Source organism: Lutra lutra, chromosome 4 (genome assembly GCF_902655055.1).
Source record: "Lutra lutra chromosome 4, mLutLut1.2, whole genome shotgun sequence".
NCBI lineage: Eukaryota > Metazoa > Chordata > Mammalia > Carnivora > Mustelidae > Lutra > Lutra lutra.
The window spans coordinates 172,265,253-172,279,780 of NC_062281.1; the positions used below are offsets into that span (position 1 = coordinate 172,265,253).

At 47.6% G+C, this 14,528-nt stretch overlaps 1 protein-coding gene across 1 annotated transcript in view; it reads left to right on the plus strand.

The window, feature by feature from the left end:
- CSMD2 (CUB and Sushi multiple domains 2) overlaps nucleotides 1-14,528 on the plus strand; it is a 619,562-nt gene that overhangs the window by 416,567 nt on the left and 188,467 nt on the right. The window contains exons 20-22 of the mRNA XM_047727770.1: nucleotides 3,836-4,051; nucleotides 5,476-5,664; nucleotides 10,343-10,512. Coding sequence (XP_047583726.1) covers nucleotides 3,836-4,051; nucleotides 5,476-5,664; nucleotides 10,343-10,512 — 575 coding nt within the window. The remainder of the gene's footprint in view (nucleotides 1-3,835; nucleotides 4,052-5,475; nucleotides 5,665-10,342; nucleotides 10,513-14,528) is intronic.

Consider the following 14,528-nt stretch of genomic DNA (forward strand, 5'->3'; position numbering starts at 1 on the left):
TGTGGGAGCCAGAAGCTCCTCTGTGGCATCAAGAGGGCAAGAAAGGCAGCTCCTCATAATCCTTAAAGGAACATCCCCCAGTAGTCATGATTTTCTTTCTGTCTGGCATCTGTAATCGCGGAGGGGCAGGGTATGTTTCTCTATGCCTTTCTATATGTGTCTTTGTCTAGAAGTCAATGCGATTCAAATATTGAGCAAATGCTTATGTTATACTTGCACTTACCCTTGGTGCTAGGAAAACCCAGTGGCATGAACCATTCTGGCATTGCCTGCCTTCAGGAAGATTAGAGTCCATCTAATGTACCATGGCTAAGAGCAGATAGAGGTAGCAAACATCCAGCGGCCACCCTAGGGCTTGATTAGGTGGTGTCCTGAAGTTGAAACTGGGGCCAGTCTTCAGGGATGAACAAGTATTAGCCAGGACAAGAGGTGTTCCAGGCAGAGAATCGACACAGGGTTGCTGATGTATGACCCGGTCACTTCTTCCTTAGGACCATTTAAAGGCTTTACCAGAACCTTAGTATAAAGCTTGAAATTATAAAATAGCTGGCGTGAGCCTATAGCCCTTGCTCACCTTTCTCAGCCTACTTCTGAGTCCTATAAACACTAAGTCCTAGCTACATTGAAGCTCTCTCAGTTCCTAGAACTTCCCAGACTTTTGTTGTCCTCTAGAGCTTTGTGTATTGGGATGCTGTTTTTCTCCCTGGGACACTTTCCCCACTGCACCATCTCCACCACCCTTCTTGTGTGGCCAGCTCTTCGTCTTCTGAACTCACTTCCTATAATGAGCCTTCCGGACCCTTTCTTCCGAGGCCTGGGTGTGAGCTGGGTTCCCCTCTGTGGGCTCCCACATGATCCTGTGCCTTCCTGCTCCCCACACAGAGACTCCAAGCCCTTTGGGAGACATGCCTGCCTTGTTTCCTGCAGCTTCCCTAGGTTCTGGCTCTATGCCTGACACATGAGGAACTCAAGAAATATTTATATGAATAGAATTAAATTGAACCTAGACCCTTCTGCAGAGGGCAATGCCTATAAGAGTATCTCAGGTTAACAAATCCATTAGGTTACTGACTCTGATTGATCCCCAGCAGGCAGAGGAACAGCTGGAGAAACTCCGAACTCTATGAAATTCAGAATTGTTCAACTTCCCAGCCAAAGGGAATGGCTAATTCAGGAGTGCAAAGAACAGGCCCTTGCTGAGACCCCAGAAGTGAAATTTTTTTCAATCCATAAGGCTGTCTAGAAGTTAGACAAGCTGAGCAAAAAGAAAACCTACTGTGTGTTGGACACCATGCCGTGGATTCTGCATCTGCTATCCTAATTGTTCCTCGCTCCAAGAATTAAATGTTACCTATGAGGAAATGCTATCATCCCCATGTTATGGTGGAGGAAACTAGAACTCAGGACACTTGAGCAACTTCGGCCCAGACCCTTCAGTTAGTAGATGGGCAGTTGACCCAGGTCTGGGTCCCTCCCCGCTCCCAAAGCCCATGCCTTTTCCACAGCTCTGAATGTCTGCCTGGCGTGGTACCCACATCCTTCATAGGATTCGACATGGTCACGCCAGTGAAGTATCGGTTTGTGTGTGCATCTGTCACACCAAATCTGGATTCAGACTCCAACATGGGGCCTCTGTGACAATGTCTTCATTTTCTCACAATGACCAAAAGAGCCTCAAGCAATCAGCACAGCTGGGAAACCCAGGGGCTTCATCTCAGTTGTTTACTCATCCTTAGAATGCCAGCCAAATGTTTACTCCTATGGAGGGGCTGTGTTTGCACGCTGAAGAATAGAGTGTGAGGCTTAGTGCTTCATCAACTCCAATTCCCCGTACTGTGTCTGATCCACTCGTTACCCAACCCTTGTTTTACCAGGAGGGAAAGACATTTCCACCGAGCCTTTTCCCAAGCACTGTAGACGGAGAACAGTTTCTCGTGTGCACCTGTGTTGATGTGTTGGGAGGAGGATAGGATACACGTGGGCACACATACCTGTGCATCCCCAAAATGCTCATACCCATCCTGTCAAAGACTGTGACTCTGTGAAGTCTTCCCAACCCTCCGGGCATTGTTGGCACTCTTCTTCTGTGCTGCCATTCTAGACTCTCACTATGGATGTGTCAGTCTCCTCCACTAAACTGGGAGATCTTTCTCACTGCTTAGCCCAGGCCTGGCACTTAGTAGGTGCTTAGGATTTGTTCCCTTGAGGAAATAGGTCCATAGATGTAACATAGTTGCTTGGGCACAGGGCATTTACAAGCTGCATGCCTTGGGCGCCTGGGTGGCTCAGTGGGTTGAGCCGCTGCCTTCGGCTCAGGTCATGATCTCAGGGTCCTGGGATCGAGGCCCGCGTCGGGCTCTCTGCTCGGCAGGGAGCCTGCTTCCCTCTCTCTCTTTCTCTGCCTGCCTCTCCATCTGCTTGTGATCTCTGTCAAATAAATAAATAAAATCTTTAAAAAAAAAAAATTTTTTTTACAAGCTGCATGCCTGGTTCCATCACCTCTATGGGCTTCTCTTTCCCCTGCCCCCACCCATAGAATCCCCCAAACTCTGGGCTTACCAGCTCCTATCCATAGAGAAGCAAGACTATGAAAACATTTTAAATATTTTAGCATTGAGAGCTTGGATCCAACCATGATTTATCAAAAACTTGTTGCTAATTATCTAGAGAAGTATTCCTCAAACTTTTATGTGCCTACAGACACATAAAGGACCTTGTTAGCATGCGGATTCTGATTTGGAAGGTCTATGTCAGAGGCTGAGATTCTGCATTTCTAACAAGCTTGCAGGCAAGGCCCATACTGCTGGTCCATGGACTTTGAATAGCAAATGAATCTAGCCCCCCTAGTCTAGCCAAGCACCTGCCCTTAGCACGCCCACAGCATACATTCCCATGGGCGTGCTGATGTGTGAGTGGGCAGGCATTTACACATGGGCCCACCCAAACACAGGCGGCCATCTGGATCTGGTCCAATAGCTGCTTCGGGTGTTGAGATCCTACCACCCCATCTTTCTCACCGCCAGACCCATCTCAGCACCTGGCCACCCCTCCTGCCTGTTCTCTCTCCATAGTGGGAGAAGCAGTGTCATGGAGCAGTTTATTACACAACCCTGAAGTCAGACTGCACCCAGATCCCAGCTCTGCCACCTGCTAGATGGGTGACCCTGGACATGTGCCTTTCCTCTTTGTGCCTCAGTTTCCTTGGGTGTAAAATGGAGATGAGTTATTGGTGGGGTTAACTGGGTTTTCAGATCTTCTCTTCCAATTGATAGGGGCCAACTACAAGGCAATAAAACACATAGCATAGTGACATGCAGATACTTAGTGCTGAAATGTTAGTGAATATTATCGCTTTTGTTTAGTGCTTGCCATTCTGCCCCCGGAACATTCTGGATGATGTTTGATAGTGCTTTTGTCACTCTGTACTGTAGCTCTTTGTTGAATGTCTTGTATATACTCTTGCTCCTCCCTGGCCCTGGATCCTAGCCTGGAGGAAGCACTTGTCAGATATACAAATACTTGTTGAGAAATGAATGAGAGAATCTGTGAATGAGTGAAAGGCTATGAAGCATTCTCACAGACCTAGCCATAAATCTTTCAAATTTGACAACCATAAGGCGGTGTCCTTCTCCCTGACCTGTGGGCAAATGGCATATTCTGGATCATTCGGACGTATTCGTTCTGGTTCCCCCGTATGTGGCTATCAATGCATGCTTGCACCCCAACCCACTGGTAGACGTCCACAGACTGGAAATGTTTGTGCCAATCCCATCTCGCACTGGGGCTGTTGGTGCCATCTCAGTTTGTCACCTGGACCCTTCTGGTCTCTTGGCAGGTGTGTTCTTTACATTCCACACCTTCCACCTGGAGAGTGGCCACGACTACCTCCTCATCACCGAGAACGGCAGCTTCTCGCAGCCCCTGAGACAGCTGACCGGCTCACGGTTGCCGGCCCCCATCAGCGCTGGACTCTATGGCAACTTCACTGCCCAGGTCCGCTTCATTTCTGATTTCTCCATGTCCTACGAAGGATTCAACATCACCTTCGCAGGTAAAGCATGTTGGGGTCCCCTGGGGGAAGAGATGGCAGAATATCTGCCTCTCCCTCTGCTGCCAGCCTCTGGTCTTCCCAGCAGATGGACATTGATCCACTTTCCAGTCCCTGGGAGAATGACCTCACTTTTGCTGCAGCAAAAGATTGTTGGGTTAGACACAAGGAGGCCCTCCCTATGATGGACTGGGAAGCAGGTGTTTAGGGGAATCTTCCCTGAAGGTGTTTAAGATCCACTCTGAAAATCACCAGTATAACTGGTTGGACTAGGATGTCCCCTCCTGTCCTAGGAATACGTGATTCTTCTGCTGATTTCAGTTCCACTGTTTCATGACCCCAGTAATTAAAAAAGAGGAGGAAGAAGAAGAAAGGGATTTGAAATGAACATATTAGAGTCTTATTTGGGGACTTCTTCACCAATGCTTATTTAGTAGTAATAGATATTTATCTCTGTGTTTAGGAATCCTATGCAGAAAGCTCTTTAATTTGGCATTCAGGAAGAAAAGCAGACCCTTCACTGCTCTGGTCCCAAGTACCCCACCACTCTTATCCCACTGCTTCCCAGAGTGCCTCTTCTCATCCCACGGGTTCTCCCAGGATGGGCAAGAGATATCTGGCCTCTAGGAACTGGGATGTGGCCCAGCTCAACCCCACGCTGTCCCTCCAACAGAAGCCACCTGCCATGGGCCTGGCCAGGTCATGGATATGTGGGACATATCTAGCCACTATGCCTCCCCCCATCTGAGGAAATCTCCTTCTCTTTACTACATAAAGCCCTGGGGCACTGTGCCCCAGAAGGGAGATACCCTTGGGGACAATGGAAATTGTCACTTCTGTGCCCTCACTAGAGGTACTGGGCTGATCCCTGGGTGATAAGTGCCATTCCATCATGCTTGCCATCTGCCTCCAGCACCAGCATTGCTGAGACAGAGTTTGAGTGAAGCATTCGGATTCTTTCTCCCAATGTAGGTTGCCCTCGGCTGGGTCATACATTCTGACCCTCTAGAACAAAGCTGATTGAATTTATCTGGGTCAGTGCCTAGGGAGAGAGAGGCAGGAAAGTCTTTGAGCCCTGAGGCTTGGGGTTAATATGGGGATGAAGAGTCAGAGGAGGGAAAGGTCAAGTCACGGGGACCTCATAAATACTTCCAGGAAGGATGCTTCCAGAAACTCGGTGTCCTCTCTTTGCTTGCAGTGGGGAGCCATCCCCAGTATCTGAAGCATGGTGTTACTCACTTCACTGTGTGTCTCTCTGCCTCTGTTCTTCTTAGGATCATTCTTCTCTTCTCTTTACCTTTTGTGGGCCAGTGTGTATGTATTCTGACCTCTGTCTGTCATTACCTCTGGCCCTTTTCTCCCTGGTGTTTGTGTCTGTATGTTTCCATATTCTGTCTCCGACCCCAGCACTCCTGCTCCTTTTCCAGAATATGACTTGGAGCCTTGTGAGGAGCCTGAGGTCCCAGCCTACAGCATCCGGAAGGGCTTGCAGTTTGGCGTAGGCGACACCTTGATCTTCTCCTGCTTCCCCGGGTACCGTCTGGAGGGCACGGCCCGCATCACGTGCCTGGGGGGCAGACGGCGCTTGTGGAGTTCGCCTCTGCCAAGGTGTGTTGGTAGGTGGTCACGTGCTTTCATTTTGCTTCACTAATGGGGTGGGCCAAAAGTTAGTCAATTGCTGTGAGGTGGTGAAACACACGCGGGCCTAGAGACCAACAGGCTTGGGTTTGGGGACTGCCTTAGCACACACTTGCCTGCAGTGGGGCCTCAGGTGGGAGGCCTAACCTCCTTGCCAGGCTCTGAAGAAGACTCTTCTGAGCTCCGGGCCCCACGGGTGGGGAGAGGTAGAGTGATACCCAGGGAGCGGGGACAGTTGCTGGTCCTTATTTGTAAGGCTGATGGCTCTGCTCACTAAGGACTCCACACAGGGCCGGATGGAACACAGCCTGGATGAATGCTCGCTGTTAGCATTACAGTGAAATCTTGCGTAAAACCCCAATATGCCAGAGAGCCTGAAGCCACAGTGTGCTGATTGCAACAGAGGCCGTGAGGTCAGCCCAGCCGGAGACCTCTCTGTGGAGCCCGGGGCTCAGCGAAGGACAGTCATAAACAGGCTGGCAAGATGGACAGGGCTGGGGCTGCACAGTCACCAGGGTCAGGTCTCCACTCAGGCACTTACCAGCTGTTAGATCTTGGGCAGGCCACCAAACCCCCTCCACCCCAGCTTCCTGGCTTATAAAACAGAGATAACAATAGGCAATTCACAGGCTTCATTCCAGAGTAGATGACATAATTTGCATAAGCCAGTGGGGGGCCATGTAATTATCACCATTTTCCCAATAACCTTTTTATTGTTATTTATCAATAACCAATAACCTTTTATAGTCCCAGAGGGCAAATATTAAAACAAATAGATGCAGAATTCCATTTTGGCCAGTTAAGTCATCCCAAAGTTTATCCTTTCTCCCATAACCAATCCCTGAGCCTCAACCCACCCTGACTGAGACACACATACAGACCTACACGTTCCCCCATGTTCAGTGTCTGTCTGGCCACCAGCAGCTCTTTTCTTCTCCAGGAAAACATCTTCAGCTAAGTAGGTCTGGGGGAAATTTTTCTTGAATTGGATTATCCGGGACCACAGATGCACACACTCCTTAAACTCTTGCCTCATTGATCTCATTACATAAACTCATTCTTTAACTTATTATTCCAATTACTGTGTGTTCATGACACCTCACAACATTTTCATTATTACATTTGTCTTCTGTTTCGTGTGTTATTAATAATGCACAGCAATTATAATCACCTCTAATTACCACCAGCCCTGCAACAGAGCCTCGGGCTGGAGGTTTCATGGGAATGCCCACCCTGGGGATGCTCCCAGTTGCCACGGGCACTGGGGGTGTAAATTGGATGACTTAGCCCACACAGTGTTACCAGGAAACATTCCCAGCTGCGAAGATGAACAGCCCTGGGCTCTAATTCATGGTGTGATGGGTTGACACAGCCCTTGACCTCAGGGGCCCCTGGACTCCATGTAGAAGAGACAGCCCTGACTCCAAGGGCCCTGATCTGCAGCAGGAGACATGGCCCTGTCCTTGGGAATCCCGGTATGATAGAGAAGAGTGAACCCTCTGCCTCCAGAACCCCAGACTGATGGATAAGACACAGTCCCTGTCCTTAATGAGACCTCTTCTGATGAGGATGACAGACGTCACAGATGCCTCAGTCAGTGGCAGGACTTTCCTGTGCATATGACTGTTTGTTTCTCTGGAACATTGATTTATTTCCACTGACGCTTGTGTTAGCTTTTCAGTGCATCTGCTCACCTCCCCCGTTACTTTGGAAACTCTCCCAGAAGCAAGTGTCACGTCCCTCTACCTTCCTGTACCTTCCCTGGTGTCCGAGGCAAAGGTCCTGGCAGGGAGTCCGGCCCCGGTGATAGGCCACGGACTGGCCCCATCTGAAGCTATCAGCTCTGAGTCTCTCCTCATCAAGGTGTTGGGCTGTTGGGGAGAGGAGACAGGCATGTTGGGGCAGCAGGAGCCACAGAACTATCGTGCAGGAAGCCAAGGCCAGGAAAGGTGTCCAATAACATGCCAAAGCCCATGTTTAAAGGAAGCCAAATTTAAGAACTAGGCAGAGGGCAAGAGGCATCAGGACTAGTGAGGATGCTGTGAACGCACTTCCTAAGAAGCTTCTCGGGCTTTCTGCCTGCCTCAGAGCACAGGCACTTAGGGCTCTGAATCAGGTAAGCCGAGTAGTTTCACCTGGGATTAATGGGGGAAAAGAGGAGGAATCACACTTATTGGGAGACTACTGTATGCTAACCACTCCCTACATGCTCACTTGTTTAATCATAAAATCTCATGCATTTATTCTCTGTAGTCTTACACAGATGCTATTATTGCCCAGATGAAGGAGATGAAGAGACCGAGGTTCAGAGTGTTGATATAATAACTCAGCTGTCTGTCTCCAAAGTCGATGCTTATCCCACTGTTCCCCATGCCTCTCCCTAGTTGGAGGGATTGCTGAGTAGCAATAGTGTGTGACTCCAGAAATAATGGAAAACTGCTTCAGGGTGCTGCCCACATGACAAGACTGAGTAATACAGGGGCACAGTCCTCAGCACCCACTCTCCAAATCTCCACCCTCATCTCCAGGCCCCCAGAAAATGTCCGCAGGGTGCCTGTCCACAGCTATCACTTTAGTCTTATGCCCCAGCTCACCACATTCATTATGTGCATTTGGACACTTTGCAGACAGGCTCTAAGACAAATGATCAGTCTCCTCTAGGCTTAAACACCAGATACCTCTTATGGTTCTAGAGCCCAAGCAGCCTAAGATCAAGGTACCAGCAGATTCAGTGTCTAGTCGAGTTCCTCTTCCAGCCTGCAGACAGCAGCTGTCCTTACAAGGCAGAGAGAGGGCTCTAGTCATTTCCTCAGCTTATGTGGTCACTAACCCCAATCACCTGCCAAGGGCCCACCTCGGGATACCATCACACTGAAGATTAGGGCTTCAGTGTATGGATTTGGCCTGAGGCCACAAACATTCAGTGCATGGGAATGGCTTATATAAACTCCTAGGAAAGTGAAGCTGTCCTGAATTGGCCAGAGCTCAGGGAGTAGGGCCCACTGAAAAAGTAAGGACTTGTGGTGGGACACGGACACTGTCTTCAGAGGTCTAAGGAGCAGCCTTGGGGACAAGAGGTTATACACATAGGTATAACCGAGACCACAAGAGGCTCAGCTCTGAATGTCCCTGTGTCACAACCTCCATCTATACTGCCTTGGCCTAGTATACATCAGACTTAGGACAATTAGGGTTAACTGTATGACCCATTGGTTGACCTCAGGGATAACCTTCTACCAATGACTGTGCCCAGAATAGGGACACCAAGGGATGGTTTGAAGAAAGCAGACTTGCTACCATCAACCTCAGAGATTCAAGATGTGCTCCCAATTCCCCATATGTCCAGACAAGTAATGTGCCTGCCATCTGGACTTGTATTTTCATCCTTCTGGAACCTAATTATTTTTAGGACTGTACATCTTCTGAGGTCTGTGTCCTCCATATTCATTCATTCACTCATTTCGCAAATATTTATTTTACAGACAATCTGGGCTAAGCCTTGGAAGTTTAGATTCATTAAGCATGACCCTAGTCCTCAAGTAACTTACATTTCGAGTGGGGGCTTTAGGCAAGTAACAAGCAGTCGGGGTACAATACAACAGACGCTCCAATCCAGGAAAGTGTGGGGAGGGAGGGCTTTACAACTATTAAAGACCCTAGAGAGACAGCTGAGGGGCTCTGCAATCATGCCCTGCCACTGAGCTCCCTCCCCTTTCACCTTCTCATGCCTGCCCCGCCCAGGCACTGAATGGAGGCTGGAGAGACAAAACTAGGACCCAGCCCCAAAGGATCAACAGGAAGAAACAGAACTGTTTACAAATGGGGAAATAAAATGTGATGACTGCTATAAACAAAAGTACAGGAACAATGGGGAAAGAAGGACTAATTCTGGAGGAGGAGAAAAAGATGTCGAGAGGAGGCTATGAATTCATTAGCTGTTGAATGAAACAGGGTTTCAGTGGGTCTATGATAAAACTTTCTCCAGAGCCTCAGTGGCCTTAAAGTCCAGGACCAGGAGGGTTGAATTCTCAGCCCCCTCCTCTTGGTAAATGGAGAGACTTGATCTGAACTTTTAAGTACCAGATTCTTGACTTTTAAAACAGGGATGATAATTATGCCTACCTTATGGGATTGGTCCTTGTGACTAATAACTGAAGTTTGGAAGATGCTAGCAATAATTATTCAACGTTGACCCCTTCTGAGTTTCTAGCCTCTGATACTGAAAGGATTCATCTCTCCTCACTTGACCACCCCCAACCACCCCTGACATCCTCCTCAGTCATTCTGTTGCTATGATACTAGATGAACAGGTATGGAGAAGGGCTGCCTCATGCCACTAAGAAGGTATAGGATGCCTGGTGGGTTCCTTTCTATTCCTGCAGAAGAGAGACAGACCCACAGAACAAGAGAGATAAAGAAACAGGGCAAAACTACAGGTGGGCAGATATGTTAAAAAAAAAAAAAAAAAAAAAAAAAAAAAAAAACCTTTGATAAGCAGTCCTCCAGACAGGCAGGCAAATGGACAGATAACCAGGCATTTGGGCAGGCAGAAAGGCAAACAATGTGTCATACTTGTAAGGTCCTTCAGCACTGTGAGTTCTTTTCTGGATGTAGCTGATGGGGGTTAATTGGTGATTATTGTGATTCTCTTTTCAGCTGAGTGTGGGAATTCAGTCACAGGCACTCAGGGCACATTGCTGTCCCCCAACTTTCCTGTGAACTACAATAATAACCACGAATGCATCTACTCCATCCAGACCCAGCCGGGAAAGGGCATTCAGCTTAAAGCCAGGACATTCGAACTGTCAGAAGGAGATGTCCTCAAGGTAAAACCAATAGATCTCATAGGAGATGTAAATGACAGTAGGCAGCAGTGTGCTGAGCACTTCCTCATTTACTTCTGTGGGATTGACCCACACTTTCATCTTCCCTCCTGAGTTCCAGGATATTGTCCTCATTCATCTGGAAGAAAGTGGGAACCCAAAAGAGAAAGTTCTGTGAGAGTCTAAGAATGTGGCTTTCAAGTTTGCTTCAGAGCTGACTGTTCTCAAATACATATATGGTAGAGAACAGGCTGACTGCATGATAAATAATCATAAATTCAGCTTGAGGGGCCGGTGGGTCAGGTTTTTCATCATGAACTCTGACCATCAAGCTGGACAGTGAAGAGCTCATAGAATATGCGTGTGCATTTGTGTAGATACTTGTTTATGGAAATCCTTTTATGTGTACATTTCTGCATGTATGTGAATCTGAGTCTATATACCAGCTTGGTTTGAGGGACCTGTGTGTGTGCATACGTGTCTCGGTGTATCTTATGTGTGTGTGCACCTGAGGACATATTTGAGTATATGTTTTGGAAGACTAGTAGGTCATTGTGCCATGGTGAAGGCCCATGTGTGGCAGCAGGGTTAAAGAAAGCGGATTCAAGTTACATGTCAAAGAGGTGTTGGGACTTGATTATAGAAAAGGGATTGTTACAACACTGAGCACACATATGATTTGCATGTCCTTGTATGTATGTGATTCGTGTGTATCTCCAGTAATATATGGTGTGTGAGTATGCGTGTAATCAAAGAGTAGACTCTGGAGAGTTTCTCTAAGAGCTGCCTTATTGAAATGGATTATAAGGAAAAACTCACAGAGTATGTCCATTTTCATCCTATGCCAAGAAACTTTTTCCAAAGCCTTTTTCAGCTTATCTTAATACAGTTTTATTGCCTGCAGCCCAAGAAGTCTTGACATTAAAACAATCAGAGGTCACTACTCTGAAAAACCCAAAGAGAAAGCATTAAATAATCTCATCCCTTAGGATTCTCTCTAGATATGATGAGTGAACTGTGTTTTTTATGCAGAGATGCTGTTCTTGACTCACTCTCTGGAGCATGTGTTCTCTGGAGTGTGTGTGTGTGTGTGTGTGTGTGTGTGTGTGTGTGTGTGTACACGTGCATGCGTGCATGTGTGTGCACGCGCGTTTGGGAAGTGTTTCTCACTTTTACCTGATTATCCTTGGCCCATGAGATGACTGGTTGGGACCAGATACACCTGAAATAGAAGAGAATATGCTAAGTGGTCAAGAGGGGGTTGGGGCCCAATTATTGGCTTCTTAAGCTCTACTTTGCAACCTCTTAGCTCCCTAGACAGAAAAGCAGTGCATCTCCTTTTAAGCGAGCAATAGATAAGATTTTATAATTTCCAAGGGCCGTGTCTTCAGGCAGCCCCCAGACCTCGCGTCTCTCCATCCATGTGTTCATCATTCACGCTAGAGCCTCAGAGGGTATAGCAGGTCCCAGCAAGGCCAGAGTAACTTCCTCTCTCCAGGGCTGCAGATGGAGTTGATGAAATGCAGAGTCCTTCTTGCATGAAGGCTGTTGTCAGGCCTACAGAAGAAGGATTTTTGGAGACACCTAAGTTCTAGGTTTTGAAGGGAGTCCATAGCCGCAGTTCTGTGTGTCTGGCCTGATGAGATCAGGGGGCTCCTTGGCTGCCAGAGGTCACGTGGAGTAATGGCTAGTGCCTGAGCCTCTTCCCCACAGTGGCCTAGATTCAGAGAAGCAGCTAACACGCAGTCAACAGGTGAGCACAAGCAACTGCCCCATCCAGGTGCTGTCTCAGGATTAGGTGAGCAGCTCAAAAGACAGAAGCGAGACTTTCTGAGGCATTTGGGGTAAGAAGGGAGAGACATAGGCGGTAAAACCCAGGTCAGAGTTCAGGGAGGACTCGTTTAGGAGGCAGGACCCCAGGTAGTCCTGCAGGGTTGTGGAGAGAGGGGGATGTATGCCTGTGTCTTAAGGGGATGTTCCAGACCTTCCTGCCCAGCTTCCCCTACCCCCCCCTTCTAATAGTGGGTTCTGCCTTCTTGTCGAAGAAGGCCCTCTTCCTCCTGTGTCCAGGCCTCTGGGGTGTCCTCCTCAGAATGCTGTATCTCTGACCGGGCTGAAAGACCTCTTGTGGGACCCCAGGACCCCTAGAACTTCTATAGAACAAGGCCTGGGAAAGGGAGGGCAAAGCACCCAGGGAGATGGGATTGTTTCCTGGAACCCCTTCCTCTTCTAAGTCTTCTCCTCAGGGTGGAGAACCTGGAACATGAACAGGTACAGAACTATTTCAGAATGAAGACAAACCCACAGTTAGGTTTTCCAAATAGGATTCAGAACGGCCCTGTAGCCACGTCAGCGGCCGTGGCACTGCTGGGCCAGCATGTCACTCTGGTCTACCTTGACAGGAATGTGTGCAAGAGCTATCTAGAGCGGTAGTCAGCTCCCAGAATATCTCGTCCTTGCCCAGCTGGAACTCACCCAAAGCACTGGTGGATTCCTAATCCTGAGGACTATCTTGTCTCTCCAGAGAAAGCCCAGTGCACACCTGAGCTCCTAACCAAGGAGACCTGTCACCTTCTCCACACATTATTTATTGCCTAAGATGTAATATTCCATGTATCTGACCAATTCTCCAAACTGTCTGTGTAGTCTTGTTCTTCTGACCCACGAGATAACTCTGCTCACATTTGTGACCCCTGATCTGTTTCTTACCTTTAATAAGTGAAAATTCCTTAAACCATACCCCTACTCTACTTCAGCTTCTCTCCCAGCTTCTCTCCTTTTATTTTGGCTCCTATCAAAATTTTGACCTGTCATCAGCAAGACAGGAAGGGCCTTTAAATTACAATAGAATGGAAAGGCGACTTCCAGCTCAAGATGGCAGATGAAGCGTATGGCTGTATGTATAATGGCATCCTCTGCGGGGTCCCGCTGGAATGATTAAAGGACAGAAAAACAGAGGATTGTGGCTCAGCACTGAAAATTAGGCAAGGGTACCATTCACGTATCACTTAAAGGAATTTTTACCAAATAAAATATCCAAAGAGTCCAGATTGAGAAAAGGGCCTAATCAAACTTTGATTCACGTAAGCGAAGTGAAATCCTGACTGTGGATGGAGTGCCAGAAACCAGAGGGAAAAACGCATCTCCAGCCACCTAGCTCAGAGCAGCAGCAGAGCCCAGAGCTGAGGACAGGCTATGGCACTATAGGCAGGGACCAGACGTCCACACCATTGGCTCCTCTGCAAGAGTACTAAGTCTGAGAGACCACACAGAGCCACCATTCCCTCTTGGTGGAACATTCTGGGCTTCGTGTGGCTTTTGTTGGCAAGCCAGATGAAGTAGGGCAATGTCTTGGTTGGTGCCTAACAAGAGTGGTCAGGCGCGTTAGAAAAGAGGTACACACTCACACACACACACACACACACGCACTTCAGCACCAGGAACAGGGAAGCCTCTTGCCTTTTCTCGCGTAATCCCTCTGCTTTCCTCCAGAGACCACTGAGCATTTCCATTCCCCTCTTTTATGCTCCCTCTGCAATGGTGTGCTAACAAGAAAATTAACTGAAAGTGTGTAAATATTCTGTAGATCAGAATAAGGGAACTTGTCTGAAGAGTGAGAGCTAATTGCCCCTCTGTAAGCGATGAAGAAAAAAGACTTTAAAAACAGCTCCTACTTTGTATTCTTAACAGGATTTGGGAGAATCTTAAATATGACACAAAAATAGGCATTAATGAAAACAGAGCGATCCGAGATGAGGAAGGATTAAATAAAGATGAGAAACATGATCACCCAATTAAAAAATGGGATGGAGGCAATGAACGGAAGAGGGTAAAGCACAGAAAAATGAAATCAGTTTATTATGAGACGACTTTGAGAACTTCTTTCATACCTCATAAGGAAATTAAAATGAGGATTCTTCTATGTTAATAAAATGTACAATCAATCCACAGTCAAACTTTATGTGCCAAATAACATAGCATGAATAAATTAAATAAAAACTGCTAGAAATGTAAAAAAA